The sequence below is a fragment of the Leptidea sinapis genome, chromosome 38 (genome assembly GCF_905404315.1).
Source record: "Leptidea sinapis chromosome 38, ilLepSina1.1, whole genome shotgun sequence".
In the NCBI taxonomy this organism is placed as follows: Eukaryota; Metazoa; Arthropoda; class Insecta; order Lepidoptera; family Pieridae; genus Leptidea; species Leptidea sinapis.
Window position 1 is genome coordinate 6371454 of NC_066302.1, and position 25578 is coordinate 6397031.

Sequence of the window (25578 nt, forward strand, 5' to 3'; positions counted from 1 at the left end):
CGTTCTGAAGTACACTGAACTGCGCTGAAAATCGTGCTAATAATTTGTAATAGCACAGTATCAGAAATCAGAATCTTGATTCACCCTCCTGTGAACTTTTCGCTGAAAGGAGGACAGTGACGTTGTCGACCTCGTCGTTTTGAGTCCTATCAATAGCTTGAATGTTGGAAGCATGCGTAACTCGTTAGTCGTTTCTATGTGTGTGTAATTGTCTCGACGGTCCGCACGCGGTCCTCGCGTGCAACTACTTCTATCTCTTTCATTTCAATAGCAATGTCCCTTTTACTCTCGACGATGACATGGGGAGGACTGATTAGTAAGTTTAAAATACCTCCAACGTCTGGTTAACCCTCAGTCGTGTTCGAGACTTCAAGTTGCTCTGTCGTTTTGTACTGCAATTTTAATAGCGTTTGTCAACCGAAATAATTTTGCACTGCAGATTAAAACTTCTCAACTTGGACATCTCAGGTTTTGCGTGTACCAAATTTTACTCTGTTAGCTCTAGGTAAGTCCTATATTTAACTGTTAAGTTGAATATTATAGAATTATTTGGAAAAATATCTTTTTCGGCAATATATTTTACTAACAGTTAAAAATATTGCAACAAAAATCCGTGTCACAATCGTGTTGTAATTTATTAAACCTTTATCAAACCTAAATCTTAGCAAATAATACTTTACATCTAATGAAAACTAAAAGAAAGTAGTGATTTCCGTAATTATAATCTGGGAGGAACATTCTTGAAAATAAATACATTGGTAAGGCGTTGCACGTAGCAGCAAATGGCCGACAGCCACATAATTGCACTCAGCTAAGTATTACCCAACTTTCTCTCACCACTTGACTTGTTTCTATTCAAATCGCTTTCAACACATCATGTTACAGTTACGATATTCTGTCAATTTGTAATAGTATTAATTACAGATTCTATTTTTAAAATTGTTAATCGAACAATATTATAAATAGAACAAGTGTTTAGCTTACGAGTCATTTCGAAATGCGTTTTCCTCGACATTAACGACACCAAAACTGTAATGATTGAGATAAACTGTATTTATTTATTCTTCAATCTTTATTTTTATAAAAAAAACATAACGATATGTTCAATACCCTGGTCAACAGATGACAAACCAGTTTATATAAATGTTTCTGGTTTTTTATCCTTACATACCTTTCTCCCTGTTCGAATGTTAAACAACTTAAACCGTCTAGCATTTCAAGGTGCAAGATTTTTTTGTAGAATTCATTTATAGTCCGATCATAACAAGAAACTTTTGAATTATTATTTAAACTGTGCAACACTTTTGTAACTAAATAATTCGGATAATATTTGAAGTAAAATGGATACCTATTAATAATTACTTTTTCATTCGATTTAGATTATTTAATTAAGTATACTTACAACAAATACGTTACCTTCCACCATTGAGTTATTTTTTGCTTGTTTTCTACAACTCGGAAATAATGCGCTTAATCTGTACAACTTTCGACGACAATACACAAGAGATTTAAATTTAACGTAGGTGTGAATTAAAAGACCATTCTAGACTTAGCTTATGGTTTTTAACTAGAAAACACATTTGAGTCAAGATGATGTCGAGCCCAGCTGTAGATATGCAAGTGGAGGAGGCACCTCTGGCCCTGCGCCGTCTGTGGAACCTGACCAGAGCCCGACTAGCTGGAACATCCACTGCTCTTGATGAGGAACCAGCACTAGTGGAAACACTGCCTCCGGCACAGGTATACTTTCATTTATTTGCCATTATTTGTTTTTTTTTTTTATGAAAATAAGGGACGAGACGAGTAGGACGTTCAGCTGATGGTAATTGATACGCCCTACCCATTACAATGCAGTGCCGCTCAGGATTCTTGAAAAAACCTATAAATTCTGAGCGGCACTACAATACAAGCGCTCGTCACCTTGAGACAAGGTGTTAAGTCTCCTTTGTCCAGTAATTTCACTAGCTATGGCGTTCTTCAGACCGAAACACAGTAATGTTTACACATCACTGCTTCACGGCAGAACTAGGCGCCGTTGTGGTACCCATAATCTAGCCGGCTACCTGTGCAAAGGAGCCTCCCACTGGTATTAGTTAGCGTTATTCTTTCAGTAACCGAGACTGCATTCTTGAGGTATATTTGTTATATGATTGTTTCAGAATAATAACACGTTGAAGTTTCAACTTTTATTACTATTCAAGCGAAAACAGTTAAAATACAATATTACGATAGAACAATTCTTATGTTACTTACACATTTTTATTTCCTCTAATGTTATTCTGATTACGTACATCCATGGTCAGAAGTTATATCAAAGAGAAATGATTCCCTGAAATTTAGCTTCTTTTGAGTTATGACAGACATTAATGCGGGTAGTTGGCGATTGTTATCGCTATAATAATATACACGACCGTTCATCGTTGAACTTCGATCAGTTTTTTACGCGTGAGCATTGAAAGGGCATGATCTTGAGATCACTTCCGATATACACATTTATTTTGGTAGTATTTATAATATTATTATAAAGATTGGCCTTGTTGAATCGCGAATACAAGTAAAATAGTAAGCTTATATAAAGGAGAACTGTTAATAACGTGAACATAATATTCAATGTTGACAGCCATCTTAAAATAATCAGTATTTCAATGTAAATGTATTCCATTCACAGATCTACGTGTAATTTTACCCGCAATAAAAATAATTCTCTCTCTTGTAATCTTCTGGTGTTAAAAGAGTTAGGCTGCGGCGATTACTTACCATCAGGTGACCTTCCCTTCCATAAAAAAAAAGAAAACGAGAATCCCATCAAAGAAGAAGGGAGGATTGGGTCAAATTAAAAAACAATACGTTTCGTATTTACATATCTCCGAGGTGTTATATTATGTATATGCACTATCTTATTTACAGCTTAAGAGGCTTCGTATTTCGTGAGTTTGATCCAATCATAACCAAACAGTGTTTCATTTCAATAACAGCCTGAAGAAATACGGAGTTTGGACCTAGCTGACCAAACAATCAAATGATTTATGACACAATTTTCACTTTAATTATGTAAAACATAATTTGAGGCCTAGTTGATAGCATGCCGCGATTAATTCGAATGCAAAATTTGGAGTAAATCCAAAAACAAAACCTAAATGAAAAAGGTCTATTTTGATTTAAATATGTAATCACTAGCTGTTAGTTCTTCAGTAATATACTTAAATGAGCCTTAGATAATATTCCTATTTATATACATACATCCTTTAGATACATCCTTTGCAATTTGTTAAGAACTTTTTTTCTATATTACTTATACTTTATCAGGCACTAAAGTTAATAAGTAAATGAGCTTTGCAATTCTGAGAAATGATAAGCGTACGATGAGTCATTCTTCAATTTTGGTTGAGTTTGTGACTGTGATACAATGATTTTCTAAAATATTCTTATCAGCAGTAACATTTTAATGCTTAAATATTCTTATAACAGAAAGTTTATCATCAATCAATTCTTGTACAATAATGAAATATATTTTTCAAATTCATTACTGATTCAAATAATTGCTGAAACGAAAACTACAGGTTAGACGATTGCGCGCACCATTATTGAGGATAAAAAATAGCATAGATAAAAAATTCTTGAAGCTTAAGTCTATATATATAAATATAATTGGAGTGTCTGTCTGTAATATTAAAAAAAACGTTTTTTTACTAAATGTATATGAATATATACACAGAAAATAACATATTTTACAATTTTTGTCTGTCTGTCTGTTTGTTCCGGCTAATCTCTGAAATGACTGGACCGATTTTGATGGGAATTTTATTGGCAGGTAGCTGATGTAATGAGGAGTAACTTAGGCTACGCTTGTTATAGAAACATTCTTTTATTTTATAAAAATAAAATAATGTGCAATGTCCAAGAAACGGTCTTACTCTAAAAATAATTTATATGGCAAAACAACGTTTGCGGGGTCAGCTAGTCTTAATTATAATACTTAGATATATCAAATGCATCATAATACAATATGTTATTTAAATTATTCAATAGTTAAGTACCAGATCACTTGCAAAAATAATACAAAACAATAACAGTTACATTTTAAATAACAATATTAATCGTCGTTAAGTAATTGTTAGTATCTATTGATAATTAATACAGTTAAACCTTGGTTTTTGTGGCATTTTAATGAAATAAAAAAAAACAAGATTAATTTGTTCCTTGTTAAAGTTTGTATTGACTATCTAAAACTTGTAGAGGACATAAAGAAGATTGTTGTCAAATACTTTCTTGGGTCTGATATAATAAAAAAATATTAACAATACTATTCCAAAACAATTGATCATATAATATGCACTAAAAAGTATAAAAATAATCGCGTATTTTTATACAATCTAATTCTAGTTACGATTATTGTAATTTTTGCAATCGTTGTCCTTCCGCCGCGACTCGCTCTCGCCTCTCGCCTCCTCACGACTCAAGCACATCTTTCCTATAACTATGTATGTAGTTACAAACCTACCTTGGATGACACTGACTTTGAAATAGAAAAAGAATTATCAAAATTGGTTCACCCAGTCGAAAGTTTTAAGTTAACAAAAAAACCGACGAATTGAGAACCTCATCCTTTTTTGAAGTCGGTTAAAAATAAATATGCAACATTTACTTACTACACATTAATGGCGAAAAATCAAATATTTTATAATTATAATACAGTAGATTGTATAAAGGATAATGATGGATGAATCTTGTCTGGTTGAAATAATTGATCGTTTATAATTTATTAATTTATTATTATTGTAGTAAAAGTCTTTCAAAACTAGTTCTTTTAAAAATTTTGTTAAAAACTTGCCAACCAACGTGATTGTTCAGTCATGTAAGGTTGGGTGTAAATAAGGCCACTCGCTAGCCTTGCTCAATAATTCGTGCCCTTCAAACAAATTCGTCGCGTGAATTATAAATTTATCCGACAAAAATAGACGGGGCAGTTCAAAATGAACAGCGGCTGATAGCCATAGATAGACGAACTGATATAAAGTTTGTCCTCAATTTGTTATCAATCGTACTCTCAGAAGACCGGGTCTGATGAAATAATAAACGACTCTATCAACTAAATGATATATTATGACCTACTTATAGGCCGGCTGGTATGATCTTATTATAACATTTATGTATATGCTCAAGTTGACATACAAGATTATTCGCTAGGAATTAAGGTACCTAAGAAACTAATTGAATAAAATAAAAAAACGCTAGAACGAGAGATTTTATTGGCGAGACAACAGCTCCTGACGATCGTGTAGAGGTGATTTAGTGAAACTTTGCGGTATCAACAATAAAGATAGTTGTAACATTTTAAATAGCAATGGACTTCGCAATATAACGCCTTCTTATATTTTTCTCAATATTTATAAGAGCAGAGTTCTCAATGATAGGAACACCGTTCAAGCACTAGCGCTCGTTCACAAGAATGACGTATGGACCAGCCATTACTTCCCTCGCAATAACTGGGATTCAAACTGCAGTACCTGGAATATCAGTACAGTACAGCAGTTACGTAGGTATACACTTGACCAATGACTGCCTGCTTTAAAAGTGAGTCGGTGGTTTGGCTTTTTTTTTTGCCCACAGTTCGTAGGTAAACTTCCAAACCTACTCCTATTAACTCTGTTATCAGTGGAATAACTCTGGACAATCGCATGATGTAAATAAATTGGGTATTGTTTTTTAGACGGAATAAGAATTCATTAAAATATTTTCCACTTTATCACGGTAAGGAGAATTCGAGTTGGCCCACGTCTAGTTCTGTTATATCGCACTATCTTGAGGACGAAGTAACATTTTGCGTAGCTCTTATTAATTAGCTTTCCTCACACATTATCCATAGCAACAATCATTAAAATTGTAATTAACTCGTCAGATTTTACACGTAGACACAGTTATTTTCACTTTTATATTTAATACATAATATTATTTCTAGTCCTCGTAATATTTGTATAAATAAATTAATAATTCCGTAATCCAATTTCCTTGTTGTATTATTTTTATTCACATTTTAATATAGTTTATAGTTCGGTGTTCTGCTTGTATAAAGAGAGGGTATTTCATTCAGCGCCGTTATTGAAATTTTATACAGCATTGTTCATGGTTACATGAAAAGGTTGATAATCCCTGTAACAGTCATAACAGCCAATCGGTAACGCGACATGAATGATGATTCTGTAATATTCAGGGATTGTCAACCTTTCCGCATACCTATCTATATTTATAAAATATTTTTGTTTTAGGAACCCGAAGTTACACATAAATCATTGATACCGGCTGCAAGTGATTATGAAAGTGATGGAGAGGAAGCATTTCATGAATTGGAAATATCGGTAAGATTTATTACGCTTTATTGTTGTTTGAATAAAATAATCAATTATTAGTAATTGATTGGGTTCGACTAGACTAGACACAAATTCCTGTATTAATTGCATGATTTTTGTGGCTAATTTGAGAGCTATAATGTAATAAATGTAATTTTACTTCATATTTGTAAAGTTGTATCGGCTGTTTGCGTCTTTATAGAATTATATCAATCATCTGATTTTTTTTCAAATGGGATTTTAATGGTTTTTTTTTGCGTGTTATTATAATATGATGAGCTATAAGTTATAAGTACCATTTTAACATTAATTTAGTTTAATGCTGTTATTAGCGCTTCAAATTCACATACATTGTTTGTAAAAAAATACTTAATATATATTTATATTATTGATAACGAATAATGGTTCCGTGTACAGCGTCACAGTTGAATGACGCAAAAGTCATTAATTAGTGCCGACTGCCGACCCACCCTTTGTTATCGCAACAATTAAGTTATAATTAAACAAATATTAACGTTTGAAGTCAATGACGTTCTATACATATCCCCCCTCATTCATAATAGTCTGCTAACTTAAAGCATTGCTAATTCTCACTCTGTCTTCTTCTATTGACCTTAGTCAGTATGAGAAAAAACACTCCATAGCGGCTGTTTTAAGTTAGCGGACCATTATGAATAAGGGGGAAAGACAATGCACCTCATACAACATCAATATCATCATAAAAAGCTTCGACTGCTATGTCTATACATTCCTGATTGTGTCCTTTCATCTGTCCCATTCTGACAAGCGGGTCTTGTCTGGGGACTTGTCAATAACCATATTTAATGAAAGAATATTCGTTTTATTAAATTACTTCCGCTTTTTGCATATCAATCTTATATAATAAAATAATCTTACCAATGATAAGTCACAGAATCTTTTTTTGAGTCGTTAATATATTATTTATGCACTTTTTATAGCACACTTAGGCTTGGTGATTGACACACAATTGACGACTAAGGAGGAAAGTGTGCTTACATTGGCTTTAAGCACACTTTTGCCGTTCCGTTATCAGACTGCGACTGATATATGTATACAATTTGAAGTCGACAGTTACTTAAAGTCTCATCACATTTTCTATTGCATTTATTGCTCTTCTCTAATAGATACTCAATGATTCCCACTCTCAAAGGTCGACAACATTAATCAGAATAAGGATTCTATAGAGTTCTAGAAAATTGCTATTCGTTCCAAATATGGCTCTGTTACTTTCGCACTGATACGGTTTTATACTTAATTAGACACAACTTGTGTGATGAATAATGTAAATAAGTTCCTACAATTACGTTCTAGGAAATATTTGACTGGAAGCTACTGAATTCATAATACTCTTCGTAAGAAATCCTTTGTATATTGAAAAAATACTTTAATACTTAAACTAATTTGTATTTCTTATCGTGATTTTAAAAGTTTTATCGGTATTCATCGATGCAATTATTAAATCTAACTACTTGAAAAATAATCATACAAAAGAGGTTTGATCACATTGGCTGAACTAAAAATTTCAAATGATCATCTCAATAGTTGAACATGTGATCTGAATTCAACTTTCATCCGAAGACAAGATCTATGCGGGGAATATGTTTACATAATGGAGCGACCGAAATAGAACGCAGGAAAATAGAAACGTCAATCTCTGTGTGGACTTTGCACCTATTATATCTAGCAATATTGAAAATAATTGACTGTTCAATATTGCTTCGTTAAAAGCTCAATTTGTTGTAACGACCTAACTAGAAATATTGTAAGGAAAATACCTAATAAGACACGAATGGCTTAATGGCCGACAATTCTGTCAATTGCTTGCAAATTGTTATGATGTTATGTATGCATAACAATGAAATAATACCTACTAGAACCAAACTAGTAATACTTAAAACACGATGAAGTCACTTTTAAATTTTAGTCGCTAGATGCTAGTAGTAATGTCTACATTTAATAATATCCAGCCATAGACACAATGATGACAATATTATAATCATATTCTCGTACATTTTTAGAATTCCTTGACCTTTTTCAAAACTCATGTATTTCCTTCCTCTTCCGACATAATTTGATAAATTTGGTGTCACTTAAATCTAAATATAAAAAATAAAAGTTTAATCTTTTTAAATTAAAAAAATAACCTTCATATTAAATAAATGTATTTTATATAAAATATCAACATTAGTATGTTTAAAATTATACCAATACTGATGATGAATTAGGAAACGATTCTTTCTTTTAAAATTATTTTTTGTTTGTTTTAATTACCAACCGGAATAAATTAATATTAATGAGTTTTAAATGCGACTTTGGAATTGACAATAAGACTTAGTATATAAGTAATCCAAATATATATCTTTGAAATGTAACAACGTAAATTGTTTGGCGCCGAGATAGACTACAACGCCAAATCTACGTACACACATAATATGCAGCTCAAATGAGTTGACTTTTATTATTTCACTTCTAAACACCTGCTTAGATAGTCGCCAGACGTATTTCATCAGAATAATGCTGAAGACATTGATTCATTGCGCAGAATGTAACTGCCATTATTGCGAATGTTATGTCAAATCTTCTCAGGTATTTGCCATTTCCAATAAGGTTAGGTCCCTTAGATTAGGTAATATGTTGGAATAATGGATTTTTCTTTTCTAGGATCATTATGAGGTCCATTCCAAGACTTTTTGGTCAGGAAGCGCATATGAGAAGGAAGTTACGCTCGATGCCAGCATTCTTGGAGATATCCCTGCCGTGTACCGAGTACCCAAGCCTGCTCCGCATCAGATGCCAGTCATCGGAGTATACATAGACCCACGAGTCAGAACTGGATTCCGATACAAAATTAGACCAATGCAGGTAAGACGATAACTTCCACTTGAACCCAACATTGCCCTGTTGTAACTTGAGGAATAGTTGTTTTATAAACAAAGCCAGGAAGTGTTGATGATTGCACTTGCAATGTTAATAACTTGACAGCAATCGTCCACATTTCTGTTTTCATTTTTGCGATGATAACTTACATATACATTCCGATTCGAGAGACACGATTATTCCTCAACTCTGCACTTCTTGTTTACATGTTCACGCCGATTCGATAGTAAATGTAACTTGGAAGCTTTTGTTGTCATCAATGTATTCAGACTTTTGTGTCGCAAAGAAAAACTTTGAAGATCCATATAAGTTTCGGGCAAAAATTCACTGAACTGCGAAAGAAATTGCTTAAAAGTAACGATGGATGAGTTTAGACTTGTATAATATATGAAATAGTAGTCTTGTAATATGATTATTAATTCCCTTTGTGTATAAATAGTATTATTTTAAAGTGTCGAGGATTATAAATTATATTCAAATTTATATGTCCGTAAAATTTTGAACGATAAGAAATCGTCGTTTGCGATTACACGAAGACATTTTTGTAAGTTTGGTTTTTTGCAGAATCAAGATGTCGGTGAGTTATTTCCATTAGATCTTACAAAAATGTTTACGGTCTTAACGAAAATTCTTTCATTAAGTACTTCTACAGTTTGCCAATTTATTTCATCAAAACCATCTCAGACATTGAGAAACTTCGAGAATATTCGATAAGGCTCATTAAGTATAACCGCAAACGGTAAAATATATATACTTAAATAACACATATGTTTTCTTTCGCTTTCCTTATAATTAGTGAGGTAGTCATCATTTATATAATATTTAAGAAATTTTATGTCACATAATTGGGCCTAGCTGTTAATATTTAGTATTAATTTTATTAGTTATTTGATTAACGTTTCTGTAATCGCCACTGTTTCAAACTTATCATTGATGAAAGGTATTTTTAAAATGGCAACCTCACATTAATGTTACAAGACACTATTATTAATTACCCTTTGCTTTTATTTTAATTTGGATTGTAGTAATTTAAGAGAAATGGTCTAAATTCATCTGCATCACGCTAGTCAATTTCGGCAGTTCGTATCACGGGTTTTTATAATTACGGGGCAATGATTGACAGTGTCCGTTGCTGACATTTCCTAAATTGAAAATATCATCAACGTCCAACACTGTTATTTCGCGTTTTTTGCCACTGGTTGTGTGCCGTTGTAGGCGAAGGTATGTGGATCGTCCAGTTTTTCAGAACAACGCCCAGAGAGGCAACAATCCGTCCACGAACGCTGGCTGAGACGCTGGTCCATTGAAATACTGGCAGGCAGCATGTTTGGCATAATATAGGTAAACCATAAGTATCATTCATAAGGGCTTTTGCCATTTTTATTTTAATGTCCCAACCATTTAACCATGTTATTCATAAAGTATTAACACATTCAATAAATTCAGTTAGCATTCATTATGGGAATAATATCTTTAAATGTTTGTATTTTTTTCAATGTTTGTATTTTTTTTCTTTGTTTGTATTTGCTAAGAATTTAATTAAAAATTAGTCTATCAAATTTTTTAAATTATTTATATTCATTAAAATTGCAAAGTTCTCTGTAAAAGTTTAAATTGATTAGCCCAATGTAATTTTTTTCACATCCACGTGTAAATTATGTAATGAACATTTCAGGCTTTAGACGCTGCGCCACTCTCCGTGAAGCCGAGATATTTGTTCGATGGCAAGGCCTTGACTCTGCAGTCTATCGGCCGTGGTTACGCTCGTCGGTTAACATTTGAGCCTCTGAACTCTACTTTGAATGAAAATGCTAATTACTTTTGGACTGACTCTCGTCCGGAAGGATTTGTATTTGAGATTGAAGCAGTTTCAGTTGGGGATAAATTTACCATTTACGATGCGAACCACGAGCCTCAGGGTTTCCTTGAGGTCGTTCAGCAACAGGTAAGTTGAGTCGACAGAGATGTAATAAATTAATACATATAATGCGTCAAAGAAATTGTAATCTTACTTTAACTGGTTTTATTTACAGAAGAGCCAAATTGAGTTGGACCAAAAGATCGTTGAAGACGGTTCGATTGAGAAGAAAGTAAAGATCAACACTCTTTGCAAAGTTGAGTGGTATGAAAATGATGCTGCAACAAAACTAGTCCCGGTAACAGGGGTAGCATTATTGAAAAAGGGTCGTGGAAATGCTGAAATTACTAAAGTCGTGAACGTAGCTATTGGAATCAAACAGCTTAAGAAGGGATATGTGCTCAAGCCGGGTGTGAAAACATCTTCTAGGAAGATAACCGTAAACGGAGGAGCAATTAATGACATTCCTTGTCAATATAGTCTTGTTGGGCTGGAAAGATATGAACTTCCTGTTATAGGTACGATACGATTTTGTCATGTTTATTGGGTAACTTTGTATATATAAACGACGCTACAAAATATTGATTCTTATATGTTTACAGGAACATACGTTGATCCCCGTATTATTGCTGGTTTCTACTATCGTGTTCGTCCAGCCAGCAGCCGACGTCATCTATTTGATGGTCGCAGTCTCCTTCTGCAATCTATTGGAATGGGCTATGGGAAACGTATCACCTTCAAACCAGATTCTCTCAATGCACCAAATAACTATTTCTGGTCCGACTCCCACCCAGAAGGCGTAGGAATGGAAGTGCGTGCCATCCATCCTGACATGAAATTCTACATCACAGGAAACGAAGTAAGTTGTGTAATTATTTGGATCAGATCCAAGATTCATTTAGATGCTAGTGATTGACGAGCGCCAGTACATTACAAACTATTTACTAATAGAGATGATGTGTGAGCAAAATAAACTTTGTATCTATTTATAAAGAAACATTCTTGTAGAGACATCGGTCTCTTTGCGTTCTTGAATACATAAAATTATGTAATTTCATATGAATGACATGTTTATAATCATTTAAGGGGCAGTGAACGCATATAAAACAATGCGAAATCCCAAAACCCCCTAAACAGAAGTTTGTGGGGGTTTGCCATAATCATCACGATTGGCAGGCTGATTGGCGAACGCAGTTGGCGGTCTCTCGGAAAGATGCTGCTGCCCATTCTCTCTTAGTTGCGTCTAACGACACCTACGGGAGGAGGTGGGGTGGTGCTATTTTGGTGGAACACCACACGAAAACGATCCGGACAACGTATTGTTGGTATGCCTCTCACAAGACGGACCGACCATCTGGTCAAGAAATAGGTTGGATGAGGGCAGCGCAGGACCGATTGTACTTGCGATCTTTGGGGGACGCCTTTGTTTATCAGTGGTCGTCTTCTGGCTGAGACGATGATAATGATATGAATGAAGGCAAAAAAAGAACTCCACTTACAATTGGATCAAAACAGTGTTAGCGAATTATTAATATTATAAATATCTACTACTCTATCTGGTGAAAGACGTATATATGAAAGAGACTGTAGATGATGATGTAGCTAATGAAAAAAATGATGAAATAAAGAACGCAATAATATTAATGATATTTTACTTACAGGGCCTGGTGATTGGAGAGGCTGTCGTATTCCGTGCTGACTTGCCGCAAGTTGAAAAGAAAACAGAATACGTCGATGTTCCAGGGCAGCGCGGACCAGCAGTGGAGAAACACGTTCAAGTTGACGTCACTTGCCACGTTAAATTGGCCACCACTGGAGGTGGCTCGGCCGACTCCGAGGTTCACCTCATGAAAGTATCCGGCACAGCCCTCGTTCGCAAAGATCCTAGCCAGCCGATCGCGAAACTTGTGAAGCTGTACAACGTGGGATTGGACTCCCAGCTCAACTTGCTGTTCGCACACTCACAAACCGAGCTGACCTTCCACCCCCTGCCTTAAAGAACTGCGAGCGTCGAATGGTGTTGCAATACATAAAATGATTCTGTCATAAAATTGTATTGAAATGCCACTATTTGCTTGGCGCGATATGAGCTCCAACAAACGATAGTTAGTGTCAAATCGAGCTTACATTGGAAACGTCCATCTTTGCAGTAATTGCTCTGGTAGCCCGATTTAGACAAACAGCTTCCAATCAATTTGAGAACTGCCAGTATTTGATGAAAATCATGAACCGATTGGCATGTTTATTAATTGATTCGACCATTGAAGATATTCTTTTATATAAAATTCCCCTAAACGGTATTTGTGACTACGCTGTATTGTAAGGGACTATTTATCAATCTTTGAAGTTATCGGAGAGAGCAATAAAGGCTTACTATCTAAAATAATTGTTTTACAGTAAATTTTTCGTAATTTTGACTTTCTTTAATTTCTTAATAAATATATATTTTTGTATGATGTTTTGTTTTATTGGCCTATAAATATTTTTATTTAACCTTAATTTTTTTGCTTGTTACGCACAAGCAATTCATCAAATTGTTTTAACGAAGAGAAATATAAACGAGCATACATATGGCTGGCTCTCCTTATGGTAAGTGATCACCGCGGCTATAATCTCTTGTAACAACAGAGGAATTACAAGAGTGTTGCCGACCTTATAAAGTGTCGAATAAACATACATATTGACACGAGAGTAGGTCAGGTATTGGAAAAAAATACTCCGCTTTTATGAACGGGTCTATATTTGCATTCAATTTTCTGAACATGCACTTAGCCGGTCTGCCGCTGTTCCTCTCCTTGGCGGCGGTACCTAAGTCTCTTCTATCTTCTTCTTCACCTGGATCACTTTTCATTACTTCTTCTTTTCTTCTTCTTCATCCTTTACACATTCGAGTCAGAACTACACTGGACAGCAAATAAACCGTCCACCCGCCAAAAGTATTTGGAACTCTGATTTGATTTTCTCGAAAAGTATAGAACTTACAACTATCAAATTTATACCTACTTTGTGCATATAAGTGCATTTCATGGTGATTATAAAGTGAAAGGAAATTCATTGGGATTAATCAATTTTTATTGTACATTATACCATAGAGCTCATTGTAATGGCATACGTCGCTGGCTTCTTGTTCGTCTCTAATCACATCGCAGTAGTGTGTTAATAAATATTATTTATTGTGCCACATCTAATATTGATAGTTATTATTTTTTTTTATTTATTTATTATATACAGACACTTTATCACATAATATTAATTATATTTGGTCCCTACACTAGGCGTAGCCTGTCCTGTAGGCAACCAATTTACATCCTAAGGTTAACAATATGAACCGAAAGGTCAAAAAGTGCACTCTGTATGTGTGTGTGTGTGTGTGGGTGGGTGTGAGTGAGTGTGAGTATCTGATTAATCATGTTACAAAGTATTGACATTATATGAATGTATCTGTATTTTAAATTTGACCTGATGGACCGAGCAATTTTTAATAGAACATTTTAAATTTACCTTGTTGTATATATATGTATATAAGAATGGGCTTAATCTACTTGCAAATGTTGTATTTATTATTGGTGTTGGAATCTTGTACGAACGGCTATCTTGTAGGTTTTTATAATTAGGCAAATTCAAGACCTCCTTATGCATGCTTGTGCAAGTACACGCAAGAAAAATATACCTCGGACAGAAAGAAGTTTTAAGTCTTTATATAGTTTGTGTTGGGTATCTAATAGGTTTTTTAAAAATAACTTTAAGGACAGCTCTCTGTGCTCTTTCTAAGAGTATCATGTGTGAAGTAGCCGCCCATCCCCATACGGTGATACAATAAGATAATACAGATTGACCGATTGCAAAATAAATGGTTTTTAGCAGATTTAAAAAGATGCCGAAGCGCGTAAGTTCTTAAAAATATAGATCAGCTTGCGGACTCTTTTCGCTGTTGTATTAAGATGTTGCTTAAAGTTTAAGTTTTCGTCCATGACGACTCCTAAGTATTTTATATGAGTATTTCTACTTATACTATTACAAGAGCAAGGGCCAGATAGAGCAACAGGACATGTGTGGACTTAAATGTAAAAAATGGGGGAAGGGGATGAAGTTCAAACAAAATAAATATCAGTTGCAACCGCCCATGGACATCCGCAACAACAGGTGTGTCAAGAAATGCGTTGCCGGCCTTTAAGGTAGGAGTATGCTTTTTTCTTGAAGGTCCCTAAGTTGTATCTGTTCGGGAAGACCGCTGCCGGTAGTTGATTCCACAAAGTGGCTGTGCGAGGCAAGAAATTTGGAACAAAACGCGCGGTTGTGGAATGCCAGACGTCTACGTGATGCGGATGGTACTTTGCACGTAATGTCCGGTGGTGGAATTCGGCCGCTGGAATCAACCCGAACAGCTCCTTTGAGCATTCCCCGTGGTAAATGCGGTAGAAGATGCAGAGAGAACCCACATCTCTACGCAATGCTAGAGAATCAAGCCGATCGGAGATGACTTGATCGTCGATGATTCGAGCCGCTCTTCGTTGTATGCGGTTAAATGGAAGAAGCTGGTACTGGGGAGCACCCGCCCAGAGGTGAGAACAGTGCTCCATGTGAGGCAGAATTTGCGCCTTATAAGGTTGCAGGCGGTGGCTTTTAGTGAGTACTGTCTCGCCTTACTGAGTACACCAAGCTTTTTTGAGGCCAGTTTGGCCTTCTCTTCCAAGTGACCACGGCACGTCGCTCGATATATCGACGCCAAGTATGCCAATACAGGCTGTGGCAGTTAGAGGAGTGATCTCAAATCGAGGGGATACGACAAAAGGAGACTTTTTAGTGGTGAACGCACAAACTTGTGTCTTCTTGAAGTTGGACTTGGATTGGACTAAATTTTGTCGGCCCCATTCCGAGACTTTGCAAAGCATAGTCTCGATTTCAGACACAAGTTTGTTCCGGTTTTCGTCGACGCTATCCCGGGACATGTTGGCACGGCCGGTGTAGGAAGCATACCCTGAGCTGTCGTCCGCATAGCAATGAATATTGCTGATTTTCAGCATATCATTGATATGCAGATGAAACAGCGTAGGGGTAGCACGCAGCCTTGCGCCAGCGTTTATGGGTTTTAAGTCGGAGCATGCACCGTGGATAACAACCTTGACGCTCCGATCAGCCAAAAAGCTAGTGACCCATTTGCACAACTAGCAACAAGCCCATAGGATGGCAGTTTCGCTATAAGCGCTTTATGCCACACCCGAGCGAAGGCCTTCGCTATGTCCAAACTCACCGCCAAGACCTCTCCCTTCGACTCAACCGCTTGCGCCCATTTATGGGTGAGGTATGCAAGAAGATCACCAGCTGAGGGACCCTGACGGAAACCGTACTGGCAGTCGCTGATCAGCTGGTGCCCCTCTAGGTATCCCAAGAGCTGGCGGTTGATGATCGACTCCATTACTTTGGAGAAAATGGAGGTAATGGCAATGGGGCGGTAGTTGGACGGATCTGAGCGTACAACTTTTTTAGGGAATGGGTGCACTAAAGCCGCCTTCCATAATTTCGGGACTACGCCTGATGATGTAGGAGAGCCGGAAAAGACGGGTAAGGACCGGCGCAAGTTCTGGAGCACATGTCCGCAGCACTATCGGGGGAATGCCATCGGGCCCGCTCGATTTGTGAATGTCCAAGGTGAGAAGCGCCTTAAGCACGGCGCCATGCCGGATTTTTACCTCCGGCATGTATGACTCGCACCGCGGAATATGCGGTGGTGGTGCACCTTGGTCATCCAGAGTCGAGTTGGACGCGAAGAGGGAGCCCAGGAGATCAGCTTTCTCTTTCGCGTCATGGGCCAGCGAGTCATCATCCCTGTGCAGTGGCGTAATGGCTGGCTGGCAGAAGTTTCCTTGGACAGCCTTGGCAAGCGACCAGAACGCACGAGTTCCCGAGGTAACGCGTGCAAGTCTCTCGCCAATTCTGCCAATGTGCTTCGACTTCGTGTCAGCAATAACTCTTTTGAAGGACCTGGAGGCATGATTGAAGTGTTTTTCAAGTTCGCTGGAATTCACTTCCTTAGATACCACCACATCGACCCAAGCCTGATAGCACTCCTGCTTTCGGCGAGAGGCCATTTTGCAGGTGCGGTCAAACCATGGTTGGGACCTGCCACCGATGGGCACAGAGGAGGATGGAATGAAAAGTACCTTGCAGTACCATATCAGCAACAGCGTCAGCAGCGACATCTGGATTTACCAGCGAAAAACAAATCTGCCTCCACGGGTAGGATGCAAAAAAGCACCGCATCTCTTTCCACTCTGCTGACCTATAGTGCCACACGCGGCGACAGCCTAAGAAGCGGGGCCGTTTTAGGCGCGTGATCGGAACGGTGCTCCGTTTCAGGCAGTGGTTCGACGATCCCAGAGGAGGGTCAACGGAAACTAGGTAGCCGTCCGGATGTGAGGTCAACAGAAGGTCCAACAGTGAAGGTGTGTGATCTTGCACATCTGGGATTCGCGTTGGTGCAATAACCAGTTGCGTCAGACCATATGCTAAGGCGAAGTCGTGAACAGATCTCCCTGCATGATCGGTGGTACGTGAGCCAAGCCATTCGGCGTGGCGGGCGTTAAATCGCCAAGAAACACGATCTCTGCAGTGGGGATCTGCTCCAACACGGAATCTGTAGCCATTTGGATGTGTTCGAGGAGCCGGTCAGTCTCTGCGTTACCGGGTACGAAAGGTAAGATGAATCAGCCAGGGAGGATATCTGTGTCTCGGTTAAAAAGAGCAGGGCCGGCTTCGCCGTCTCCAGGTGAAAGTGGACGGCATTTAAATTTGAGCGAAGCCCCCTGATGTTGCAAAAGTCCACAGCGAGTGTGGAGGAGGGTGGTTTGAGCCTCCTGCTCTGTTTGCCCCGAGTCAGCGCAGATTTGCCCCCTCCATATACGCGGAGCAGCCTGGGCAACCACTATTAGGTACAGGCGCTAATTGTGGACGCCCAGGGACGGATTCTCCACAGCTGCGTAGCCTGGTAACGTCCTGGAGTAGTCTATTTTTAGACCGTGCTGCTATTTGTATTTGGGAGGGGGGGTGTAGGCCTCCGGATACCCCACTTCTCGGACGAAACACAGCGGCATAGCCGCTATTTCACGCCGGTTTCGAGTGGGGGAGTGGTATTTCTCCGGGCGTGCCGGCCCAATTCGGTTGTGTCCGTGAGGACCCAACATGGCACTACCACTCCTATAAGAATAGTTGCTGAAGATCTGCTTATTCGAAGTCTTCTAGCGACCTCACCCTGCTTGAAGTAGTGCTACAGCTTGAGTTGCTGCCTGAGGTGTCGTATCCATTATTCACATTATTTTAAAAAAGTAGCATTAGTATTTGTAAAAAAGTAGCAAAATTACGCGCGTTAGATCAAACGGTTGACAAAAACTAAGGAAATTATAAGAAATGAGTCGCATAAGATCAAAGGCGGCAATCTGTCTCTGAACCAGTGGGAGGCTCCTTCGCACAGGAACCCGGTTAGATGGGTACCACAACGGCGCCTATTTCTGCCGTGAAACAGTAATGTGTAAGCATTACTGTGTTTCGGTCTGAAGGGCGCCGTAGCTAGTGAAATTACTGGGCAAATGAGGCTTAACATCTTATGTCTGAAGGTGACGAGCGCAATTGTAGTGCCGCTCAGAATTTTTGGGTTTTTCGGGAATGCTGAGCGGCACTGCGTTGTAATGGGCATGGCGTATCAATTACCATCAGCTGAACGTCCTGCTCGTCTCGTCCCTCATTATCATAAAAAAAAAACTAATTTGTGGATATTGATAAAAAACGTTTATTACTTTCTACGTGGATTCAAAGGTTGAAGAATTATTTTTGAATATAAATAATAGAGTTATCGGTTTTTCGTAATACAGGAGTTATGGCTAAAACTTACTTTTATAGTCAAAATTTACAAATGAATTCAGCAGATTGCAAGATTTGATATTAGAATTTAAAGAACGGCATCTTTGTTACCAAATATATGGCACATTGCCATATTTAATCCTAAATGATGGACAGATTGCCATCTTTGATTGTACTGGCTTTTTATGAAAACTAGGGTTGGCACTTAAAACATAAAATGTTCACAACACTTTTTACTGTTTCTCTCCAGCCATTTATCATGCAGTCTTCTCCAAGCTCTACTATAGTACTTGTCTCATTAATAACATTCTTTATTTCGTCCGGGTGCAATATAACTTCCATACCTCTCAACTTCTTCTCTATGAAAGTTAGCGACTATAGTATGTTATCTGATCAGGCAACTTGGGTAATGGTAAGTTCTTTTGACAGTCGAAGGAATTTATTTTTAAATCTGGTTCTGTATCTCGCAATTTGCAAAAAAACGCTTTTGCTCTCAACAAATGTTCTCTTTTTTGAGTAATTGGCAAATTTTTTCGCTCACTGTTTCTATTCTCAAATAAACCCATGAAGGTGCTTCGCAACTGAAAAAAGAAAAGTATTTAGCTAGAGCAGTATAGCCAAACCTTACGATTTAGATCATTTATACGTCTAACTAGACTGTGACAGGTGTGAACACGTCAAAAAAAATAGCGGTGAACTGCTAACCCCTATTTACAACGCACGCACCCTAAAACAAATTTACATACATATCGCGAGTGTAAGACATAGTTTGTCATGCACATTAAAGTAATAATTTTAGCCTGCTTTCATGCGATGCAAAACAGCATTCTATACCTTCTACAGGGCCAGGCAATGGTCTACGTTATATAAACATATAAAATTTGACGATGCAGGAGTCGAACCCGCGCCTCTCGGGTTCCGTCCGAGCGCTCTTACCAACTGAGCTAACCGTCAAATCTAATATATAAAAAACTTTGAACTCCTCCGAAACGGCTTGACCGATTCTTTTTTTTTTATTTTTTTGACATTTTTTTTAAATTTATTTGATTATGAGTCAGCATTAAAAAATACATACAACTTCAAATTTTTACCCATCTACGATCAACATTTACTTTTGTATCGCGATTTTAATATCGGCAATACAACGTTTGCTGGGTCAGCTACGAGTAGTATTATTATAAAACATTATTATTTTCTGGCTGTTGATGTTTATTATAAATAACTTGTAATTATATCATTTAATTATTATTAGTTACAATTAGAGTGAAATTATTAAAAAGAAAGTATAAAAAGCCAAAAGAAGTATAACATCAAAAAGTAACACATATCATTGTGCGCCTTCTCCCGCATTTATCACGGGGAGTGTTCCGAAGAGCTGGTTAACCTGATTCCTGCCGCCGAATTTCACCTTCGCACACACGCCACAAGTTAGGATATCATCCCCACCATCTGGATGTGTGGCGGTCCTCCACAGTGCGGTTTGCAAGGAGCTTTCTTCCACTTACTACAAAGCTTCCTTGTGCGGTGTTTCCGGGATGATACGACATGGGTACCTTAAAAAAAAGCGCGTACACCTTCCTTAAAGGCCGGCAATGCTCCTGTGATTCCTCTGGTGTTGCAAGAGAATGTGGGCGGCGGTCATCACTTAACACCAGGTAACCCGTACGCTCGTTTGTCCTCCTATTCCATAAAGAAACATAAGTACCTGAAGGGTCATTAAAAAAAAGGCATAAAAAGGTACTTATTTTCTCAAAATTGAATCTTTTAGAATTCTTTTTGATCTCATTTCTAATATACTAGATACTATTACCGCTTCGGAAACAAATGGCGCTCTGAGAGAGAAAAAGCGGCGCAAGTAACTCTCCCAGCATTCTTTTTTGCGCTGTTTTTAATAAAAATATACCTAAAATATTTTACTGTTATTGCTATTGCTATAAAATAATCATAATCCAGTCCCAGACTATCGGATCACTTAGATATTCAGCTGTGGAGTAATAGGATTTAAGACAGAGCCATTTTTTTAATAAAACATTTAAATTTATTCATAGATAATGCCTGAACAGTGTCTGGGACTTTATTATAGAAGTGTATACGAGTACATTTACCCTTAAACCTATTATGTATCTTATGATTAGTCATTAGTATCTTATAATGTAAGTCAGACAGTTACTTGCAATGCTCTGTACAATCTGCTTTCTATTTCCGTTGTTAGTTACAAACTAGTTATGATAATTATATTTGATCCCACGCGAGTATTAATGTTGACATGACTGTAACATTTTGCAACCTTAACCTCGATTTGAATCTCTGTTGTGGTTAAGCGTTTTCTACATTATTCCAGAAGATTTCCAAACTGCATTGCTCTCGTTTTATCTGTAAATAAAACTTATATAACACTGACATAGTAACTCGTTTGAAATAGTGCTAAAATCAGTGTGAACACTTCACGGTCCAGTGAAGAATAAATCTATTCCATATATTATATAAAAGATGTATGTTCCCTAATAACTCCTTAACTATTCGACCGATCTTAATGAAATCTTTTGTAATAGATTCGTTGAAGCTCAAGGAAGTTTTACATGGTTTACACTCCAAATCGATGCTGAGATTTCAATGAACGAGCACGATGATAATAGAGCCTTCAGCCACAGAATGTGCATACTGCTAGGTGTCTGGGTCTCCACATGATGCCTCAATATTTAATAATTCAGAGTTACGAGATGCTTCTTATACTTGTTACTTGGTTTAAGTCTTACACTTTTTGACAACACACGACGGTATTTTTAAAATATTTTTTTGAGACGCAAAACTGAGCTGTCACAGATGATGACAATTCTCATAATGGCCGCCTATCGGCCTGTAGCAGTGTAAGTGTGTGCGTGGGGCTATGCATTTACACGTTAATCGGCTTGTTTTGGTGCTACACTGTTATGTAAGTTGACACGGAGTCCTTATTTTTAAACTAGTACGTGGTTTTAGTAGCAAACTTTAAATTAGTGTATTTACTAATTTAAAGTTTTATTAAAGTTCTCAATAATTATTATTTTTAGCTCAATCTGAAGGCTGTATTTATGGCAATATAACCTTGCTGTTTAATTCACATAGGTACTCCAAAAATGATCATCAACAATGCAAAAAGTATCCGACAATTTTACGTGAAATGTTATGTCAAATTTCAAGAATTACTGCCACTAGAAAGACGTTCCGTTGTAATCACATTTGTATTTATTCGAAAGAATTCCAAGAAATCCTTTCCGAAAGCAAAAGATTTTATCTCGGGAGATGAAGGTAGCACCTAGAACCATGTCGCGTATTTGAAAAGATTACTTAGGACTTGTAGCCTAAAAGAGACGTACTGGTCATTTCTTAACTGATATTTTAAAAAGAATAGGGTGGTACAATCGAAACAACTACTGAAGCGGTACGCTCTCAGAAAAATTTTGTTTACGGTTGAGAATTTTTTTACAATCGAGCAACATTTTAACAAACAAAATGACCGTATTAATGCTCAAAGCTCTAAGGAAGCTTTCCAATTAGTTGACAGAGTGCAACGTGGGCACTATCCGACTTCAGTGATAATTTGGTGGGGTATTAGTTATCAAGGAGTGACTGAGTCATACTTTTGTGAAAAAGTTATCAAAACATCGGCACAAGTGCATCAAGATACCATTCTTGAGAAGTTAGTGAAGCCCCTTAACAACACCATGTTCAATAACCAAAAGTGGTCCTTCCAGCAAGACTCGGCGCCGGGTCATAAAGCTCGGTTCGTTTCGGTCTACATACGAGCTGAAGACTAGCAGTCGTCTAGTTCCGATCTTAATCCGCTGGATTATGATCTATGGTCAGTTTTATAGACTACGGCTAAACGCCATGATAATTTGGAGTCCCAAATACAATCCGTACGATTGGCAGTGAAGAATTTTCCCATGGAAAGAGTGCAGGCTTCAACGTTTAAAGGGCTGTATTGCAGCAATGGAGACCATGGCTAGAGGTGGACGTTAAATCAATAAACTGTTTTTATTAACAGTTTTATGTTCACATTTAACATAATAAGCTAATAAATTCAATCAATGTCTTCGCCCGTAACTCGCAATAAATGAAGAATTTGAATGCCTCACTAAAACAGCTTAATTCAAAGTAGTTGACGAATTTGCGAATTATTATTGACGAAATAAAAACCTAAATTATTAATAAATGCATTAACCGATTTTTCAAAACCCGTTGACGACTTAAAAGTTTTTTCAACCTGTTGACCATTGAAATAACAGTTAAATTAAATTAATTTAAAAACCTTCAATGACACACCTCGTCCACCGCTAATAAGCTTTCAATTATTTAATATTTATGTATTAAACTAACACACTGCAAAAGTAATTCTTGTTTGTCGCAAGTGTTTATCGCAAGACTAGGTACAATTTAGGTATTATATGTTTCGTGAGTTCAGGAGTCATCTATGAACTACACTACAAACCACTTCAATACTGACAACGCATGATCGCCATTTTTATATCAAAGCTCTATTTCAGGCGTATGAACATCTCTCACTAGATGGCGTTGAAATCAAATGCCACATGTTTTATGAGTTCACTTGCCTTTAGCCTGCGTTAGTAGAGTCGATTATGTTGTGTCTGCACTCTGCATGTAAGTTGTACTAGTAGAGTCAACAGATATTCGAGTCACCGGTACACTAACAGACTACAGAATACTCGGCCGGCAAGTGTCATCTGCGCTGGGGGTCTGTATGTACGCCCGCGCTATTCAAACTATTTTATACGAAATCGCGATGTGCCAAATTGCAGAATAGTGAATTGATGCGATAATATCTGATAAGTTTTGATTACAACCATGTCGTCGAGAGTTTGTTATATTTGTGCAGCATTTTTGTGTATTTTATTATGTGTGAGTTGTTTTAACTTGGAGCCGAGGATTCCTGTGATAAAGTTGGGAGAAGCTGGTTCATATTTTGGATTTTCCGTGGCTGAACACCTTACTATAAGCGGAGATAGAAAGTCAAGTTGGTAAGTTCTTTTATCAAAAAAATTTTCCAAGAATAAAATTTAAGGTAATGATGTCATGGGTGAAGGTTATTTGATTTACATGTGGTGCGACGCAGATAGGTTTCTATGAATGAGTTTAGCATATTAAGAATAACGTGCTGTATCAAATTATCAAACGCGCCATCCTTATCAAGAATATAGTGCTACAGTTCGTAGTTTATTATTTAATCAAGGTTTTAACGAGTGCTTATCAAATATTATCCTTACCACGTAAACACGATGATAAATTCCGTAGACTACAGTATTTTTTATATTATGCAAAGCGATTCGACTTAATCTTTTATGCTCTACCTGTCTTAGAACAATGTCAGACTCTACGAAACATTTTTACCTTTTCTTCAACAATGGTGTGAATCAATACGCAGAATATATTATTATTATTATAGTTTTTCGAATATTAATAAGATATTTACACCAATTATTAATATTATGTATAATAAAATCGTATATCGTGCATTGAATATTTTTTTAAAGGAAATCTTGTCATGTGTTTTACAAGCAATAAAATTTTTGTCGAAACGAAAAAACTACAAAAGAGATTTAAATCAAATTTGTACAACTAACAACATGAGCTCCGTTAAAATTTAAGCTACACTTTTTCAACCATAGTAGGTATCTCTCATCTCATCTCCGAGATCACTTAGACAATTTCAAAAAAAATATTTCACCGTTCCTTTATAAAGCAATTTTTCCAGAATAAAAAAATACACCTTTAATGTTTGACTGTAATGTTCGTCTTGTATGATTCTTAAAAAGGCCCAAAACAACGTGTTGACGTTCGGTCATGATTTTTTGTGTTAAATTAAACCCATCTTCATTATAGGTAAATATTATCCGCTATTATTTCATTATAAATGAATTAACTATATATTTAACAATGAATGTACATACTTTTGGCGCCGAGGTGTTTTGACCTACTAACGATAGATTGACAACTATCTATTTATAATAATATCGTCATGCAATACATACATGATAATATAATTCTAAACTGTAAACATGGTGTCGTTAAATATAAATATCTTCAAGTTCCAGGAATATGCTATTAATTGAAGTTTTAACTAATAACTGTAGTTATCGACTTACCCCCTTATTCATAATGGTCTGCTAACTTAAAGCATTGTCCATTCTCACTTTGTCTTCTTCTATTGACCTAAGTCAGAATGAGAAAAAACACTCCTAAGCGGCTGTTTAAAGTTAGCGGACCATTATGAATAAGGAGGTTAATCTCTAATAAGTACAAATCTATAAATAATATCTGACATGGTTCAATGAATTTTAACCAGAATATAGAGCCGTCTAAACTTTCTGTTAAGTAGTTTTAGAACAAGCGTGTAATGATGGTTGTGGATTTCAAGTAAAATTTTCTACCATTATACTTATTTTAAATACACTTGAACAAACACTTGTTTAATATTATATGTAAAACTGAAACTTAACTATAATCTTTACATATAAGATATTTTTTTTTTGAATTTGAATTTTTGTTTTACACAAATAAAATTTGAAAACAAAATTTGATGAACGATGCGGGTCTCGAACCCACGACCTCTGGCGTTCCGTG

General features: G+C 36.7%; 2 protein-coding genes across 3 annotated transcripts in view; both read left to right on the forward strand.

Annotated features, from left to right (window-relative positions):
- The first annotated feature begins 337 nt into the window (after nt 1–337).
- On the forward strand, nt 338–13559 carry LOC126975832 (uncharacterized). Its single transcript, XM_050823866.1, has 8 exons — nt 338–505; nt 1572–1740; nt 6267–6356; nt 9030–9230; nt 10921–11190; nt 11279–11621; nt 11706–11962; nt 12765–13559. The coding sequence occupies exons 2-8, from the start codon at nt 1591–1593 to the stop codon at nt 13098–13100; spliced, it is 1647 nt and encodes a 548-aa protein (XP_050679823.1). The 5' UTR covers nt 338–505; nt 1572–1590; the 3' UTR covers nt 13101–13559.
- A 10024-nt stretch (nt 13560–23583) lies between these two features.
- Nucleotides 23584–25578, forward strand: part of LOC126975825 (integrin alpha-PS1) — a 149947-nt gene continuing 147952 nt past the window's right edge. For both annotated transcript variants that reach the window (XM_050823854.1, XM_050823855.1), the window contains exon 1: nt 23584–23975. In XM_050823854.1, the coding sequence (XP_050679811.1) occupies nt 23803–23975 (173 nt within the window). In that variant the 5' untranslated portion in view covers nt 23584–23802. The remainder of the gene's footprint in view (nt 23976–25578) is intronic.